This window comes from Heloderma suspectum, chromosome 4 (genome assembly GCF_057233095.1).
Source record: "Heloderma suspectum isolate Gila_16-S chromosome 4, 16-S_ref, whole genome shotgun sequence".
NCBI classification, from domain to species: domain Eukaryota; kingdom Metazoa; phylum Chordata; class Lepidosauria; order Squamata; family Helodermatidae; genus Heloderma; species Heloderma suspectum.
This window is the reverse complement of record NC_139461.1, coordinates 184,153,882-184,173,592: the sequence shown is the minus strand read 5'-3', so window position 1 is coordinate 184,173,592 and position 19,711 is coordinate 184,153,882. Positions and strand designations below refer to the sequence as shown.

At 41.1% G+C, this 19,711-nt stretch overlaps 1 protein-coding gene across 1 annotated transcript in view; it reads left to right on the top strand.

Moving 5' to 3' along the window:
• Positions 1-19,711, top strand: part of KCNT2 (potassium sodium-activated channel subfamily T member 2) — a 337,774-nt gene that overhangs the window by 209,070 nt on the left and 108,993 nt on the right. Inside the window, exons 11-13 of the mRNA XM_084851494.1 lie at positions 3,235-3,399; positions 4,044-4,180; positions 10,082-10,145. Of these exons, the coding sequence (XP_084707620.1) occupies positions 3,235-3,399; positions 4,044-4,180; positions 10,082-10,145 (366 nt within the window). The remainder of the gene's footprint in view (positions 1-3,234; positions 3,400-4,043; positions 4,181-10,081; positions 10,146-19,711) is intronic.

Sequence of the window (19,711 nt, the reverse complement as noted above, 5' to 3'; positions counted from 1 at the left end):
CCCTTAGAAGAAATGGAGTAGCACTCATAGTCAACAACAGGGTGGGAAAAGCAGTACTGGGGTACAATCTCAAAAATGACAGAATGATTTCAGTATGAATCCAAGGCAAACCATTCAACATCACAGTAATTCAAGTCTATGCCCCAACCACTGATGCCGAAGAAGCTGAGGTTGATGGGTTCTATAAAGACCTACAACACCTTCTAGAACTAGCACCAAAAAAAGATGTCCTTTTCATCATAGGGGATTGGAATGCCAAAGTAGGAAGTCAAGAAATCACTGGGATAACAGGCACTCATGGCCTTGGTGTACAAAATGAAGCAGGACAAAGGCTAATAGAGTTTTGCCAAGAGAACACACTGATCATAGCAAACAGTCTTTTCCAACAGCACAAGAGGCGACTCTACACATGGACATCACCAGATGGTCAATATCGAAATCAGATTGATTATGTACTTTGTAGCCAAAGAAGGAGAAGCTCTATACAGTCAGTAAAAACAAGACCTGGAGCTGACTGTGGCTCAGATCATGAGCTACTTATTGCAAAATTTCGGCTTAAATTGAAGAATGTAGGGGAAGCCACTAAACCATTCAGGTATGACCTAAATCATATCCCTTATGAATATATAGTGGAGGTGAGGAATAGATTTAAGGGATTAGACCTGATAGACAGAGTGCCTGAGGAACTATGGACAGAGGTCCGTAACATTGTTCAGGAGGCAGCAATGAAATCTATCCCAAAGAAAAAGAAATGCAAGAAAGCAAAGTGGCTGTCTGAGGAGGTTTTACAAATAGCTGAGGAAAGAAGGGAAGCGAAAAGCAAGGGAGAAAGAGGAAGATATATCGAACTGAATGCAGAGTTACAGAGAATAGCAAGGAGAGACAAGAAGGCCTTCTTAAATGAACAATGCAAAGAAATCGAGGAAAACAATAGAATGGGAAAGACTACAGATCGTTTCAAGAAAATCAGAGGTATCAAGGGAACGTTTTGTACAAAGACGGGCATGATAAAGGAAAAAGAAGGCAGGGACCTAACAGAAGCAGATGAGATTAAGAAGAGGTGGAAAGAATACACAGAAGAACTATACAGGAAAGATCTGAATGTCCCTGATAGCCTTGATAATGCGGTCACTGAACTTGAGCTGGACATCCTTGAGAGTGAAGTCAAGTGGGCCTTAGGAAGCATTACTAACAACAAAGCTAGTGGAGATGACAGTATTCCAGCTGAGCCATTTAAAATCTAAAAGATGACGCTGTTAAAGTGCTGCACTCAATATGCCAACAAATTTGGAACACTCAACAGTGGCCACAAGACTGGAAAAGGTCAGTTTACATTCCAATTCCAAAGAAGGGCAATGCCAAAGAGTGTTCATACTACCGTACAATTGCACTCATTTCACATGCCAGCAAGGTTATGCTCAAAATCCTACAAGCGAGGCTTCAGCAGTATGTGAACCGAGAACTACCGGAAGTACAAGCGGGGTTTCGAAGAGGCAGAGGAACTAGAGATCAAATCACCAACATTCACTGGATCATGGAAAGCAAGAGAATTCCAGAGAAATGTCTATTTCTGCTTCATTGACTATGCTAAAGCCTTTGATTGTGTGGATCACAACAAACTGTGGCAAATCCTTAAGGAGATGAGAGTACCAGACCAGTTTACCTGTCTCCTGAGAAACCTGTACGAGGGCCAAGAAGCAACAGTAAGAACCAGACATGGAACAACCGATTGGTTCAAAATTGGGAAAGGAGTACGACAAGGCTGCATATTGTCGCCCTGCTTATTTAACTTATATGCAGAGTACATCATGAGAAATGCCGGGTTGGATGACTCACAGGTCGGAAGTAAGATTGCTGGGAGAATTATCAGCAACCTCAGATACGCAGATGATACCACCCTAATGGCAGAAAGCGAAGAGGATCTAAAGATCCTCTTCTTGAGGGTGAAAGTGGAGATTGCAAAAGCTGGTTTGAAACTCAACATTAAAAAAAAACTGAGATCATGGCATCTGGCTCCATCACTTGCTGGCATATAGAAGGGGAAGAAATGGAAGCAGTGACAGATTTTATTTTCTTGGGCTCCAAGATCATCGCAGACGGTGACTGTAGCCATGAAATTAAAAGACACTTGCTCCTTGGGAGGAAAGCTATGGCAAACCTAGACAGCATAGTAAGAAGCAGAGACATCACCTTGCCGACAAAGGTCCGTATAATCAAAGCTTCCCAGTAGTAATGTATGGCTGTGAGAGCTGGACTATAAGGAAGGCTGAGTGCCGAAGAATTGATGCTTTTGAACTGTGGCGCTGGAGAAGACTCTTATGAGTCCCCTGGACTGCAGGGAGGTCCAATCAGTCCATCCTAAAGGAAATTAACCCTGACTGCTCATTGGAAGGACAGATACTGAAACTGAAGCTCAAATATTTTGGCCACCTAATGCGAAGAGAAAACTCACTGGAAAAGACCCTGATGCTGAGAAAGACTGAAGGCAAAAGGAGAAGGGGACGGCAGAGGATGAGATGGCTAGATAGCATCACCGATGCAATGAATATGAACTTGAGTACGCTCTGAGAGCGCAGGACAGGAAGGCCTGGCGTGCTATGGTTCATGGGGTCACAAAGAGTCGGACATGACTTAACGACTGAACAACAACAAATTTATTTTGGATGGTCATGTTCACTATGAGTAGTACTTTTAGTCCCCAGCTCAATGATGTCCACAAATGCACTCCTTTCTAGATGATGAAATGGTTTCCATCCACTCCTATGGCAGGCATATTAGGTTGCAGCCTGGTCCTCTCCCTGACATGATGGCTTTCCACAGACTGGACATTTCATTGTAAAGGGAGCATACAAACATGTGAATTCCCTCTACTGCCAGTCTGAAGTTACAGGGGGGATTTATCTCTTGCTTTCTTGGGACGTGTCTATTAGCTTTAGCTTCCCATTTATCCATGCGTGTACATCACTCACTGGTTTTGAATCAGCACATGTTCTGTATATATCAATGAGCCATCTCAAATTAAATAATCACAAATAGTAGTCTCTAGGCAACTGGACAATATGGTTTCTCTGCTTCTATCCTATTGACTCTTTGATGCTTTGAGGGCCAGGGTATTTACACACCTCATTTGCATTCTACCGCTCCGCATCTAAACAGATTCCAGAGTGCTGAACAAGAGATAAAATGAACAAAAAATCATATGTGTTTAATTTTTATCTTTCAATTTTATTGCAGTTTGAACAGCTCGCTTATTTGTGGATGGAAAGACAAAAATCAGGTGGAAATTACAGCCGACACAGAGCTCAGACAGAAAAACATGTGGTATTGTGTGTCAGTTCTCTTAAGATTGACCTGCTCATGGATTTCCTAAATGAGTTCTATGCTCATCCAAGGCTCCAGGTAAATCAAGCAGACCAGAATATCAATTCAGGCAGAAATCTCTTGCAGACTGTCTTCTAAAATGTTCAGTGCAGAAATGTTCATCTAGGCCTTCTTCACAAGTCCGGCAGCTTTACCTATACATTTTTAGGTAAATCAGGAAGCATTTATGGAAAAAATACATTGCTACAGATGTTTAAAAATGATATAAGAGCAGCTGATGATTCCTGTTGTCAGGGTTGCTAGAGCTTGTTTAGTGCTCACAAGATGTTTCTCACAAGATTCAGTGAGATGTCTGTGGCAACCTGTCAAATGTGTGTTTTCTGCTACACAGCCAGATTATTTTCCAAACATATAATGCTTAAACATGCTTTGCCAGAGGAAGTGAATTAAATTCATCACAGCATGGTGCCCAGCTTTGTACTTTGGTATCTTGCTGGGCAGCCTTGGCTTCAGCAAAATCACAGTAGGACTAAATAGCATGGAACCATTTTCCTTTTTCTTTGGAGAACTGAAAGTTGAAATAAGTTACCTCTCATGAATTTAAACCCCACCCCGCCCCAATTTCTCTGAGCTAAACGACGTTCCACACAAAAATATACCCATATAACATTCTCTCTTGTTTTGTCCTCGCCTCTAACATACCTTCTTACACACGTTTACAGGACTATTATGTGGTTATCCTGTGCCCAACTGAGATGGATGCTCAGGTACGAAGAGTGCTACAAATCCCAATGTGGTCCCAAAGAGTTATTTATCTGCAGGGTTCAGCACTGAAGGATCAAGACCTGCTAAGAGCAAAGTATGTGTGAAAATATCAGTGTTTTCTTTCTTTCTTTGCCATTTGAGTTTCATAATTTTGATCTTCAAAGCCAGAGGCAAAATGAAAGTTATATGTTTGAAATCCTGTATATTATTGGTATAGTCCAGGGGTGGGCAACTTCGGGAGGTGGGTTCCAGGGGCCATTTTCACCCAAGGACACACCCCCAGGGGCCATATTCCAGCTTCTGCTGCCGCTTCTGCCACATAGAATTCTGTGGGCTGACACTGGTGGTGGCAAAAAAATAAATGGTTTGCTGCTGACATTCAGTGGCAAATTGCTATGGAGCAGTAACTGGATCAAATTTAGTTTGTTCTCAAGCTAAATTTGACCTTTTTACCGGTCTGTAGAGGCTATGGAGCGGTAACCAGGTCAAATGTTCTCAAGCTAAATTTGGCCTAGTAGTTACCGCTCCGTACTGGTAAGCTGATGGGGTTTTTTGCTGCTGCGGATTTCAGTGGTGGTGGCAGCAGCGGTTGGCAGGGGCTGCACTGGGGGCAGCTCATGGGCTGCATATTACCCACCCCTGGTAAAGTCATTCATTCTTACATTTTGAAATATTTGCTTGTTTGGAATTCTAGGTATTAACAATCTGGTTTTTAATGTTATTGGTCCAAGATGTCATTTGACCTCCTGCTTGCCTCTTTTTTTTTTTTTTTTTTTTTGAGCTTTTATATATATTCTCTTAATTTAGTTTCATCTGAATTAATGGAATTGTTGTGAGGAAAGCCCTTGCTTAGGGAGACTTTTAGATGCTATGCGTAGGCAAACCTGGGTTTACACTGAGCAGCGAGCTGCAAGCTATCAGAACTTCCTGATATGTGTACCTGTAGGATACACATGTTGATCGCATTTACACTAAAAATTACCTTGAGTGTACATCTCCCTGAGTGTACATTGTGATGTGGCACAATAAATACTGTACGTCCCCCTAAGTGTATTTGGTGACGTGGCTCAAAGTACACACTACAGTAGTACTTACACTGACGGTGACTGTGGTTAGTTTTTCTGGAGCACAGAAGTAAAAATAACAAATATTTACATCATTCAGTCATAGACAAGAACATTGCTTGGTTCAATGTGATTAGATATTCCATTTTCAAAATCCTTCTTATGATCTATAATGATATTCTGCACCTCATAGTAGTTATAGTTCTTACTTTCATACATTGCCTGCCCTGGAACATCATGGAAAGCAATGGTAGGAAGCAGCAATTACGTTTGCTGCTCTTGTCATGTAAGAATTAGGTCTGCAGGCTTCCTATGCTTTAATTCTCAGAACAGGATATTTCCTGCTCTACGAAAGTGTTTTAATGCCCTATCCATCAGGAAGGCAGAAGACCATGTTTATCAAATCTAATGGCCTTCCCTGATTTTGAACAAGTTATATTTCATGTCGCCTTACTTGAGGCATCAGTCAAGACATGGAGGGGAAATACTGTATCCATTCACTTGTTTCTGGTTTTCACCTGCATCAGCCATGGACTTGCAGAGTGATCATACAAACAATTCCAAAGCTGAAGTCATATGAAGGATTGTTATTTCAGGATGGTATAAGCAAACCTTGATTACCCTTAGATTCAGTCTTCAGTAATTCATATTTTACACAACTTTCAGAGTTTGTCAGACTTCCTGGGAATCTCTTCAGCCATTCCTTGTCATCAGTATGGATAAGAAGTCCTTTTTTGATGTTGTTTTAAAAATTAGGTTGAAAGTAGCAACAGGTTCTGTTGTTATCACATTAAAATGTGCCTCTCCAATTTGGAGGGCTAAAATGTGTAGTTGTTGCTGTAGTTGTTTGACTCCCAGGATTTCCCCAGATTCTAACAAGAATTTTTGGGTTGCAAAACAGAGATCTACAGCACAATCCTATGCATGTCTACTTAGAAGTAAGCCCCATTGAGTTCAATGGGACTTACTATCAGATAAGAAGGTATAGCAATGCAACTCCACACTTAACTGGGAGTAAGACCTTTTGAACACTGTGAGATTTCCTTCTGAGTAAGCATGTATAGTAACTTGGTACTGGTTTCCTTTGAATAACAAGTAATAACAGGATGAGCTTGCATTTTCCTGGGAATCTACTAGGGGAGCATGCATATAAAATAAAAAAATGGTATGAAAAAAACAATCAAGCCTGGATCTGCTTGAAAGGAAATAGTGTGCGTGAGTGTGTGTGATATGTGTGTGTGTGTGTGTGTGTGCATATATATATAGAGAGAGAGAGGGAACATAGCTTTTATATTATATATACGTTTATGTCTTTCAGAAAGAAATGGTCAGGGGGTGTCAGTTACAGGGGGTGCTGAGCAGCAGTTGTGGCAAGTGGCTGTCTGTCTTTGTCTTTGATTGGTGGCAGCAAGTGTACACCATCACCACTTCCCCTCCCCTTCCACTTTCGGGCCATTGCTGCTGCAAAATGTGCACACTGCCACTGCTTCAGCTCCGGCCCTTCTCCCAGATACACACACACTGCCTGTGCCTTTCTCCTCCTACCGTCAGTGCTCTGGAATCCTGGAACGGGAGGAGCTGCTCCCAAGGTTTGTCTGCAGTAGCAACATCCTTGTTGCTCCCAATCCAACAGCCTACCCATTTCCAGCTTTCAAAGGCACCACCTGGCCAGCCCTCTGCCAAGTGCAATTCAGTCCCAAACACAAGTCCTTTCCCCACCCCACACTCACCTTCCATTTCCTTTCTGAGGCAGTTGCCTCTGCTAAGTGTGCCCTTCCACCACTTCAGCTTCAACCTCTCTACCCCTTTTCCCACCAAATGCGGCCTGGGTAATATCCCCCCCCCCCCGGTTCCTTCACAAGTGTGCAGATCTGCCTGCCTGATATGTGTAGTCTTGCCTTGTCAATGTCCTTGTACGTTTCAGCTTTCAAAAGGAGAGATGTGGAGTAGGTAACATACAAGGGGAAAATAATACTAAAGGAGAGGAGAAATCCAATAGTGTAACCGAGTAGCACTGAAAAGGGGGGCGGGAGAAGTAGGTGCACCAAAAGGTGTGTGGGTGTGTGTAGGGGGGACAATATTCCTAATTACCAAGGTAATCTCCTTGCTTTTAAGTGTTGAACTGACACTTGTCAGTGTCCTGCTTCCATTCAACACTTCCCAGAGACTCCAGCACTGGAAAGGGGAGATATTGGCTCCCCACTACCTTTTTGTGGCCCCTTTAACTGCTGCAGTTATGGGGCGCGGTCTGCTAAACTCTCAGAAATATTTTAATTTAAAGGCAGGGAAGTAAATGGAGAGGGAATTGGTGCAAATTTACAGGCTTCGCAGTAAAAGGAGGATTTTGCGCAACTTCAGTAGCTTCTCCAAAAGTAACTAGGTCGAACTCGCCCAATGTGTCACCTTCTCTGCTTCTGTACCCAGCCATTTACACAAAATAGAACCAATACTCCTTAGGGTGCATATTTAGCCCCTAGGAAATATGGTGTAGATTGCTCTGTAATCTAAACCATATTAGTTGATCTCTTGATTGCATTCTGGCCATCTTTTAAAATTCCAGATTAACTACCATGGGTGTTGTCAGCACATGGGCATTGTCAGTTTTATTTCTAAATTCAGATCTATTCATATGTAGTAGTATATGCAATTTTTATGCACATTTGCCTCTTGAGGCTGGCCTATGGACCCGTGCCCCAAATCATTTAAGTACCCAGCAGTACCTCTGGTTGTAATGTTAAAGAAATTAAAAATAGAAGAAATCAGTATCCCTGGAATCTCATGTAACTCCCCCCCCCCGCACCGCCGCCCTTGACTGCCATGAGCGCATTTTATGCTATTCCAGAACCAATAGTGATGTGGGGATGGAGGCAGCAAAATTGTACCTTGCATAAAGCTCAAATACCTGGAGACGGGCCTGAAAATGGTTGCTTAAGAAATAAGCATCCAAATGCTTCCGGTTTCAGCTAGCAATCTGATCTTGCTAAAAAGAATTTTTTCTCTGTGTTAGAAGGTTAGCTTGAATTTTTTTAAAAAAACTATCCCTTGAACATAATAGGAATTTAGCCTGTAATAACCTCAAAGCCAAGCAGCTATAAAAATGTACTTTTCTCCTTACAAAACAAGTAATTGAATGCACACTTCTCAAGACTATTTTTTAACACTTTCTATGGAAGGCGACACGGTGAGAGCTTAATAGACCGTATTATAAGAAATGTAGCCCAGTAAACTGGGAAGTTGCTAAGCAGCAGTATGTGCATCTCTTGTTATGAGGATATAGTGAAAGATCACTCAGTAGCCCTTCTAGTAAATCAAGTGTTAGCTACGTTTTAGCCACCATTAAAAAATGCTGCATCATTTTTTGTTGCTCATTATCTCAGTTTGCATATTATTATGCAGCCTCTGTATGAAAAAAATGTGCCAGGCTAATGAAAATTAGTGGCTATAAAAGAAGTTGCATGTGGATTTTTTTTTTAAAGCAATTCATGTCTTTCTTTTTTTATAGTAATTTTCAATATTTCATTTTTGATAGTTCCATAGAAAAGGGTAATAAGAGGACAGGATGCATCAAGCTTACAGAGATTCAGCAAGACTCAGGAAGGGAAGAATAATATTAAGATTGCTTTTGCAATGATGATACGGATGTGCTTTGGATTCTAGCTTGGTGGAATATGATTCTGGTGATATTATGAGGAGGGGACACCTTAACAAGGTGAAGGAAAAAAAAACCCCACTGTGTAGTATGGGGCTCCTTTGGACCCAGCCTTGACCCTGGATGCCCAAGAGTTTGCTTTGGCAAGGAGTACCTTTGCCTAGCTGAAGATGGTGCAGAGGCTGCAGGTATTTCTGGAGACAGCAGACTTGGCCAGGGTGATATATGCCCTGGTTTCATCACATCTGCATCACATTGTAATGCTCCTGACACAGGGCTGCCTATAAAGACCTATAATTGGTTCAGAATGCAGTAGCCAGGTTTTAAACAGGAGTGCATATAAAGAGGACATGGCTCCCTTATTGAAACAACTCCACTGGCTTCCTAACTGTTTCTGGGCTATTTAAAGTACTGGTGATGACCTTTAAAGCCCCTCGTGATTTCAGACCAAGATATCTGAAGTGCTGTCTCTGCCATATGAGCCTGCCCCAGCCCATGTGCTAAGTTCTTCATCAAAGGCCCTCTTGTGTGTCCTAAAGGCACGGAAACGGAAAGTACAATTAGTTGGGACCCAGGAAAGGACTTTTCAGTGATGGTGTCCAGGGTTGGAAACTCCCTTTCAAGAGAGACTCATCTCATCACCTCATTAACAGCATTCCCTTGAAAATACCCTGTTTAGGAGGATGTTCAGGATATGAATGGTTTTGAGATCCACCCCTCATTTGGGTGTTAACTCATTGCACTGAACTGTTTTTATTGCTGGAGGGTATCTGCTTCTCTTAATGGCTGCCTTTTATTTGTTGCATTCTGCTGCTTTTAGTAAGTCTGATTTTATTTTTATTTGGTTTTGACTTATTGTTGTTAGCTGCCCTGAGATTTTTAAAGGGAAGGGCAGGTTATAAATGTTTTAAATAATTAATAATAAACTTACCTTGAAAAATATACCAGAATATGATCTTTTAAAATGTTGAATGTAATGTAATTTAAATTTAATTTAATGTAGAAATATAATAATAAATACATACAATAATTTCTGATGACATGCTTTTCTGTTCTATTCAAATAGATTTTATAATGCATTATTATATCTTTTTGTTTTTACTGGATATATTTTGTTTGTGTTCCTTAGTTAATAAGGGTTGTTTCTACAAGCTGAAAATATGGAAATAATAATAATTAGGCCTAAAGATGACATTTTAAAGCAGGTTTTTAACTCGACTGTCATTAAAAGTGGTACAGGAATGTTAAATATGTTTTGCTAAACTTTTCATGTCATTTTTAGGATGGATGATGCCGAGGCCTGTTTCATTTTAAGTAGCCGCTGTGAAGTGGACAGAACTGCAGCAGTAAGTTCTTTACATTACCCATTTGATTCTTGTGTTCCTTTATTACTTGTTGTGAATACCTTGTCAGAAATGAGGAAGAGTGGTTAAATTGTGCATTATTGCAGTAGCTGGATGAAAATAAGGTTTCTGGTTTAAAAATTCTTGTTAACAGAGCTTGCAACAGAGAAAGCAAAATAGGGCTAGTGCAGGAAAGAATATAATGGCCTTATCAAATTAACTTTGTAAGCAAACTGATACAAACTGAATGCAATCCGCCATTTTATAGAGCAACTGCTCCCTTCTATATACCTTATCTTTACATCCTACTGCCCAGGGTCCCCCAGTTTAATACCCCTCAGGTTGTGAAGCAATTTCCATCCCAAGGTGCTAGAATCATTCTAAAGGGCTCAGAAGTAGTTCATACATTCTGCTGTAGTCACTGTGAAGATCCACACAGTTGCCATTGCTTCTTCTAAGCCAGTGCCCCCACCCGCAAACCTTTTATCTTCACAGAACATTGTCTCTTAAGAAACCTCTGCACATTGTAGAATATTCTGGGCATGTTTTAGGGCACACAGTCAGTTCATATGGGTCACTCAGTGGCCAGGCCTGTTAGGCTTTACAACATGGAGAGAGAGCATGACCTAGAACACGCCTCAAATTTCCCTGCATTGTTGCAAATTGCAGGTGAAGATTGATAGTGGTAGGCAAGCGGCTTCCCTGGAAAGCTTGTCTGCTATTACTGTTCTTCTCCCTGAGGAACCCTTGATGTTTCCAAGTAATCCCCGGGTTTTCCTAAACACAGTTTGAAGACCACTGTTCCAGGCTGTACTTCAATATATTCTCATAAGTGCATGCTCCTTTCTGCAGATAATCCAGTATAGGTTTTGGTTATCTGTCTGGCCCTGCAGAGTATACTCTACTTTGAGCCCTGAGATAGGGCTCTGTAAGCTTCCATCATCTGGTTCACTGCTATACTGAATAAATTGTTTTCAAATGTCAGCTGTGCATTGCCTGGGTTTCTCTGAATGTCTTTCCAGCTCCTCTTCCCCAACCTAATTACACCTCCTCAAGCTATTCTGCCAAAACCCACAGCCTCAGAGTCCTATGTGGTCACCTACAGTGAAGCTGATGGCTACAGGTCCCCAGCAGTTCTCATCCATCTGGCCTTGCTACTTCCATGGCCCCCACCTCCCAGTCAACTGGTTAATGTAGGTTTTCAGGCAGACCTCTCTCTAGATGCTAAGTGCATTGGGGCTAGGTCTTAGGCAAGGACCTGCAAGGACACGTGCTCTTGAACTGAACACGGATTTTGCCATTCTTTCTTCAAGACTGCAGCCATCTTACTGGAATGGCAAACAACATTTAGAAATCTAAGCTAATGTACTGCCTGGTATTGCCTAGATGCTGCTTTTCTCACTGGCAATTTGGTGGCATACAGGAACAATGGAATCAGAGGAGAGAAAGGCACACCGAGAACAGTTGCACCATTTCGGTTTGACTTGAACATTACCCAGTTCATACATTACCCACAGCAGTGTGGGAGTTTGATCCCTGTGACCTGGTTCCACATATTCCCAATAATGGATGGAAGAAAAATATGACTCCTTCCTGTGCCAGTGTCATCTTCTCTAGAACCTAGGCAAAGCTTGCACTGGAACGAGTCATGGCATAAGCCTCAACCATGTTAACTGAGTGGTGCAAGACCATGAAAAAGCAGCTCCCATGCGGCAGTCATGCATTGCTTGGGCTGTATATAATTTTTGGATCTTTTTTCTGCCCTATAACCAGTGCCTATGGGGAAGGGCCTTGTCGTGGCGGCACTGCTTGTACCAACGCTTCCCCCTTTTTGTGGTCTCTTGTTTACCATGTGTGTCACTTGTGCACTTAGACTCAGAAAACAGAAGCTCAGTTACGGACAGCTCTTAAGCTCTCCCTGCCATTCCTAGTGAAATAGTAAAGAATTATATCTTTCTCCCCAACTCTTTTGATTCTTCTGTGTCTGAAATGGCTGAACCCAGAGAAGAGCAGATCAAAACAAATGGATCTAATGGTTTTAAACCTACCCAACCGTCACCCCACCTGGAGTAAAAAGACAATCTGGTACTTTCTGGGTAGCATAGCACTGATAATTGAGACAAAAGCTAAGGCACACAGTTGACCCTCTGTTATATTGATGTGCTATGATTTTGCCTCTTGACCCACCCAGCCAAGTCCTTTTTTATTTGCCTGAGCTTGTTATCATCTAGTGTAAGCTGGCTGGCTGTCCATTCTGTTTTGTATTTTTATCTGTTCCACTGAATTCTTCTTGGTGCTTCCTGAATGGGAAAAGCATGGTTCATGTGGGGTTGAGCAGATATACCCTGAACATTATAAAACTTAAATGATTTCTGGGAAATTGGAACGTTAACCTTTAGAAGCTTCATATGATCCACTTCCTGCTGTCCATTTATTCACACCAATAGGCGTGTGAATAAAACCAGACTACTTATGCTCCTTACTTATTTAATCCATCTGCCACAAAAAGGGGGTAAACAGATCACATAGGCAGGACATACAGTCATAAGAGATTACTTATTTTCCTATTGTGAAGTTGAAATAGATGCTTAATTAGCAATGGGATTTTAGGAACATCTGAATTCACATGCCATATGCATCAATGTGCATAGTTTATTTTACAGTCTGGAATTGGAATGCTTTGATACTTCATGTTGGGAACCTGGGAACTTATAATGTCAGACTGTTTGTCCATCTAGCCCATGATTGTCTATGTCTATTATCACTGGCAGCAGCTTTCCAGGGGCTCGAGCAGAGGTTTTTAACATCACCTGCTATCTGATCCTTTTAAATGGAGATGTGAAGGATCAAAATTGGTACCTTCTGAATGCAAGGAATGTGTTCCATTACTGAGCTTTGTTTCTTCCCTTCGCATTGTACCAATTCACATGCTCACATTTCCCATCTGTGACCATTACAATTTATCCCATGAGAATATGGCTCCATGTATTGGTCCTGGCCATGCTGATAACACAAAAACAGCATTCTCATCATGTAATTATCATTCTCCTCCATTTAAGTCATGCTTTATATTGGCTTTAGCGGACTTGGAGGTTTAAGGCCGAATGCAGGTAAATGGTTATGTATTTCCTAGAAAAATTATTTACTATTACAATATAGGTGTATTTTTTTCTTACTAAAATATAAATATGCCTTTTTACTTCTATAAGTAAGCACATATTTGTTTTAGAAGATGGCCCTGTTTGCAAGATAGAATATAGTAGGGAAGCATGTAAAGATGCCTATACCACATACGTGCGCGCACGCGTGTGTGTGTGTGTAGGGGTGTAGGAGAAACAGTGGTCATTGCAGACACTGACTTGTCTTTTCAAGTCAATTAACTTTATTTGGAGCATGGTCGGTCTGTCTGTCTTGTTTATATCTTGTCCTTTGTAGGAGGTCAAGGTGGTAAATTCAGTAAATTCAACCCAAACAAAATATCATACATTTAAATGGTTTTCTTAATTGCAATCTGGGGGCAGGGGCAGGGGCACACTCAAAAGATTTTTTTTTTTAATGAGCTGCTACATACTGATGTCATCTTACATGGCCCAGAATTATGTATATGTATTAAGACCAAATAAATATTTGATTAACTGGACTGAGGGCAACCCCCCCCCCCATAATACATGTCCACCATTGTGAACTGATGTAAAGCTTTTGTAGTTATAGACCTTTTTCAACCCTACCATTTGTTTACTCACAGGACTGCATGGGCAATATTTTTCCCCTGACAAAAAGCATAATGTTAAAAGGACTTATGATCCTTATTTGTGTATGAGGCAGACATGGCTATGCCATGAATCCTAGAAGCAGCTTCACAGAATCAGTGCCTAACTTGAAAATAGATAAGGACATCAGACCTCCTAAAGTTTGGTCTTTGGGAATGACTTCTTGTTGTGCCCCTGAGAACAAAAATTATAATGTCAAAAGAAGATGTCAGGGCTGTTCCACGCCTTATAGGGTAAATGTGTTTGCTGCATGCATGTTGCCGATTGAGCTAGGATCCCTGGAAGTGTGCACACAAATGTTCAAAGATGTGACTACTACAGGAACACTGGCCTGGTTAGAAGTGGGACAGCTGTACCCAGAATACACACACACACACACACACACACACACATATATATAATTACTTTGCAAATTACATTAATTGGTTGGTGGATTGGATAAGCTATTCCTTCTCTCAGATCAGGAGTAGGCAACCTGTGGGTTACATGCAGCCCTCTGCTGCTTTCCATGTGGCCTGTGAATCCCCAGGGAGCCCCAGCTATGTTTCTTGGCTGCAATGAAAAGACTGCTTTAGCCTCCCCCATCAGTGATCCCAATACATCTGGGATTGGTGTTTCAGCAGGGTTTGCTGCGGGTGGGAAAAGTTTTCACTCCCCATCCTCGTGGTCAGATTTACCAACGGGCTAAGGAGGCAACAGCCCCAAGCATACCATCTCAGGGGGCTCACTAGCTAGCTCCGATCCCCATCTTTCAAATAATAAAAAAGAGCAAGCCTTGTAGCACTCAAGATATGAAACAAAATGTTCAGGCACTGTTCTGTCCAATCGTTTTGTGAGAAACAAGCCTGCTACCACCTTTCTGCGTGTTTAGCCAATGAAATCGCAGTAATGATTGACAATTTCTGAGCTGTATTAGCTATAGAGATAAGTGCAGAGTGACCATTGTCTTCAGAAGGGAATCCGAGTTCATTTCGAACCCTTCTTTTGGTCTACCTTCATAGAACAGTGATTCTGCCCTTAGAAAACAATTGATAAATCCAAAATTTTAGTTTGGCTGTGATTGGGCAGTATCATATCCAGCCCAAAGGAACAGGTAAGGATGCAGAGACACTTACTCTGATCTATAAAGTAGAAATGTTCTAGAAATGAACTGTTCAGTAGTATGTCTGATCAATCTGTTGAATCATATTTATACATTTACTGTATTTATTAGTGATTTTATCTGTAAATGCTCTATTAAGGAAATCAATAAAAAAATCAAAAATATTTTGAGAAGTACATTGCTCTGGATAAAGGGGGTCTAGGTTGTTGGTCTAGGGCAGGGGTGGGGAACACATGGCCCACAGGAGGAGAAATTGGCTCCCAGAGCCATGGAAATCACCCACCCCTGGTCTAGGGATATGATATTTTGTTTAGAGCATGAACAGTCCTGTGTTCAAATCCTAACCAAGCCAGGTCAGCTGTGTTTCTGATGTGGAGCGAGCATACTCTTCTCAGGACTGGTTGCACAGAAGGAATTTCTCCCCTACAAACCCATTTAGTTAACATGATGAATATGCTTATCTTTAAGGCAGTGCCTCTCTATATAAACTGTGATTAGCAACAGCACAAGAGGCTTTTAATTTTGGAGCAGCTTGTAGATCAGCCTTAGTGTACTTCTCACAGTATTGTTCATGGCTATCATGCCGAGAGATAAGAAGAAATAAGGCAGATTTTTACATTCTTCCAAGACCCAGGAACTTGTATCTCCAGTATCCCCAACTGAGCATGGGAAGCATAGAATACTTATCTCCAAGACCCCATTGTTAAGTTTGCACTGGTGGCATAAGAGCCAAGCACACCTCAGCTCCTTCCTAAATCCCTGGGATAACCTGGGCAGCCTTAGAGTACATGAGAGGAGCCTACAGGGTGATTCCTCCCTTCCAGAAGCTGGGGCAATGCTGGCATAGGAAGCAGTGCCCAAGCATCATTTATTTGGGCCCAATACAAACTTGTAACACAGGCCCCCTTTCAAAAAAAAATAAAAATAAACAGCTACTTGGGGAAAAAAGAGGATTATTGGTTGTCCTTCAGCTTTGTTTCTTTAAGCTCCTTACATTTCTGGCTACCCAAATTTGTATTTATAGCCAAATACGGTAGTATGGTGTGTGTGTGTGTGTGTGTGTGTGTATCCTTTGTGTATGTCCTTTGAACACTTTTTTTCTGTCCCTGGGATTTGGGGTCAGTTCTTGTATGCTGGCTAGAAAACAGAAGCCTACATATGTTCTCTATAAAATACTATCAGCAGCACTGACTTCCACTTGTCCTGGGATTTCAGTGTCCCTGATTATTAAGGTGCCTTTTTTTTTTTTTGTTCTAAGACTGCTTCTTGTTGGCTCCAGCAAATCTCGGAAGATGTTATGGGATCTAGACACCCACATAGCTCAATGCAAATAAGTTTGAATAAATATCCTAAAGCAATAGCTATATTTTCCTCCCTCATGGGGATGGGTTTGTGTAGCCCAGCCTGGGACCTCTGGACCTGGCAAGGTGTCCCCTGTTTGGGTCTTAATGGGGAAAAGGTGCCAGCATGGGCACCTTCATATGGATGTCGGCTGCTCCTGTTACCCTAGTGACACAGGAAGGTGCCACACTGCAGTGACCCCTATACCACTAGTGTAAAGTAAGAAGGAGCCTCAGTATCCAGAGCCTAATATTCTCCAACTATACCCAGTGCATCCTGCTCCGTGTCCTTTTATCCCTGCTGCTGCGAATGTTTCCTGAAGATGATTTAGGGTTTTCCTCTTATTAATCTAAACCCACTAAATTTAGTAAGGCAACCATTGGCATACAAACTGCCCATCTAACATTATTACGTTTCCCTAATGTAACTTTTATATATAGTAGCATCCTTAAGCATTAGACTTACAATTAGTACTGGAGCATTCATTGTGAGTGTATCTGGACATACCGAGGTATGCAGTGTGCTGGAGATAATAGCTTTTGAATTCTGAGGGAGACTTCTCTTCCTGTTTTGGATCCCAGCCAACAACTGCTTTCTTGAGTTCTGAGTAAGAATGTTTAATCACTTCAGATTGTGATTAGCTTAAAAAACACATAACTTGAAAGGCCTTTATTCATGGGTACCATTTTTGGAGGGTAGAAGTATGTTCTCACTTGAAAAGGCACACCCTTCACCAGTCAAAGGATTCATGATGTCCTGTTGCTTGAAGACTTCCAAATCCCTTTTTACTTTGCTATTATCCTTCCCAGCAAAAATAGTTCATTGTTCTCCTATTGAAAATGATAGTGCTGTCACCTTTTTGGCTGAAATGTTTCCTTGTGTAATGGGCCAAGGAAGTCTTTCTTATCTACTGCCACCACAGATATAAATGAATTGTTTTATTCTCTTTCTCACTTTTCTCCCACTAGCAAGTTTATGACTACACAATCCATTCCTTTCCCTAACATCATTAGGTCTTGTAAATTACCCTCAGTTGTACTTTTGAAAATGCCATTGAATTTTTTTTTTTAACTGATATGGGTCTCAAAGAATAATGTCTGAGAAGTTAACACCACTTCAAAAATTGAACATTTTAATGTATTAACATGGTGTGATTTGATATACTAGAGGAGTCCTGTTGAGTCAAGCTGTTTATATTTGCTAAGAGTAAATTGGAGTGATCTTCATGCATATAGATTTAAAAGAAAAAAAGTGATTTGTTACTATTGTTGTCCCAAATGCTTAACATTATAATTAATTACATTTTAATTCATAATTTAACAATTACATAACAATATAATTTAGCTCTTCTGCCATAATATGTTCAATATGCATATTGAGTTATCTATAAGATGGTTCAAACCTGATATGCTGCCTCCCATCTAAACAATTCATGTCATTTTTTAGATTTTCTCTATCAGATTTTGTATTCTGGTTCAAAGTTTCCAACTAGATAAATGCTAACGTTATCCGAACATATTTTATGTATCTAAAAAGAACAGAAACAAAAATGATCATGTATATTTCACCTCAAGTCAACAACTAGTTACAGCTGCTCACCTTTCTGTCAGAACAGTGTTTGTGTAAATCTGAAGTGAGCTTAAACATTGCTTCTCAGTTATATGAGGGAGAAGCATAATGCATTGTGAATGAATATTGTATATCTGCTTCAGACAGAACCCATATGAGTGCACCAGATGAGAAAGTCAACTACAACCTTAAATATCACAATGGTAGCTTCCCAGTTTGCTGTTCACCCAGAATCTCCCCTCTTTTTGAAGAATAATCCCCCTTCCTTCAAACAAAATTTCCCTGTGCCAAGGCCAAGGGGCTACTACATCCATCTACAAACATTGCGTCAGGATCACATCCGGCTGTTAGCAGACATATGGAGATGGCATGCCAAGATCATTGCTATCTTGTCACTGGAAGACTAGAACATTTTCTGTTTTGTTTTTCTCATTACCTTTTAATATGGGATAGGACCTATTAAGAATTAGGGCTGAGACAGATGTGTCTTGGCAATTTTTTTTTTTTTTAGTATGAATGATACAGTTCTAACAGTTATGTGGGACTATAGGCGTCTTCCATACAAATCTTCCATTGTTTCTCATTGCAGAGAAACAATAAGAGAGCAATCCTATGGCCACTAGACATTGTCTAGAGGGCCGTAGGACTTTTCAGTTTACTGGCTCTACGTTTGTAGACAGCACTCTGAACTTGGAGCCAGGAAATTGCGCTCCCTGCCCCCTCCCCCTCATAGACTGCATGGGGAGAACAATGGTGACTGCTTCTCTGTGCTTGTAAAATGGAACATGGAGAGGACAAAAAGGTGTTCCTGGGTATGGGGAGGGGAGGACACCATGGACCATTCTTATGGGGTCTCCAGGCCCATTCCCACCCTCTCTCCAAAGCCCAGTTAGACACATGAAATTGCATGTCTAGCCCAGAATGCAGGGCAGGCGGATTGCAGAGGAGAGGATCCCCTCTGTTCTCTGCCTGACCTTCACTGGATAAGCAACAGCCTCTAAGTTCGGAGGCTGATGTCTGTTTCCATAGGATTGCACCCTAAGTCAAGCTGCTGCATTGCAAAGCTAGCTCTACCGTTAAGTTCCAGTTTGTAAGGATGTCATGTGACTGTCACGGACACCTGTAGTGTCTTCAACTTCAAAGATAACATCCATACTAAAATACTTAATAGATAGATCTAGTGTAGCAGTGAAAAGTGGAAGTTCTGAGACGACTCCCTTAGTTCAAATCTTGCCTTGTCCTTAAATTTACTAGGTGTCCATAGGCAAGTGAATGTTCAGGGCCCCATTACAATATTGGGATAATACTGGTGTAACTTACATGTTTCATATAACAATTACCGAGCTGGAGTATGTGAAGTGCCATGACTCCCTAAAATGCAACATATAAATGCTAAATATTAATGGATGAAAGAGCAAGTCTGTTTCTTGCTCTGTTTCTCAAATTGCTTTGGAATCATTAGTGATTTGTGAAACGTTCCCAAAGCCCAGTTTGGTCAATTGTGATTTACATTAGAAGTGTTTAAGAGAAAAATCTGCTATTCTGAGTAATTTTGTGTTATTCTTAACAGTAGTTCTACCTGTGACTTCTGCTATAATTTATTGGTTATTGGCATGCCAGCTATGAGAAATTCTTCTTTAGTACACTAAATAAACAAGTAACTAAAAGTATAAAGACTGGAAGCTATTAAGGTCTGGCCAAACAGTATATTCCAACAAGAAGATTTGTTTTTGTTTTGTTTTGTAATGGTACTATGCCTGTGGAAAGTGACCTGTTAGTTGAAGTAG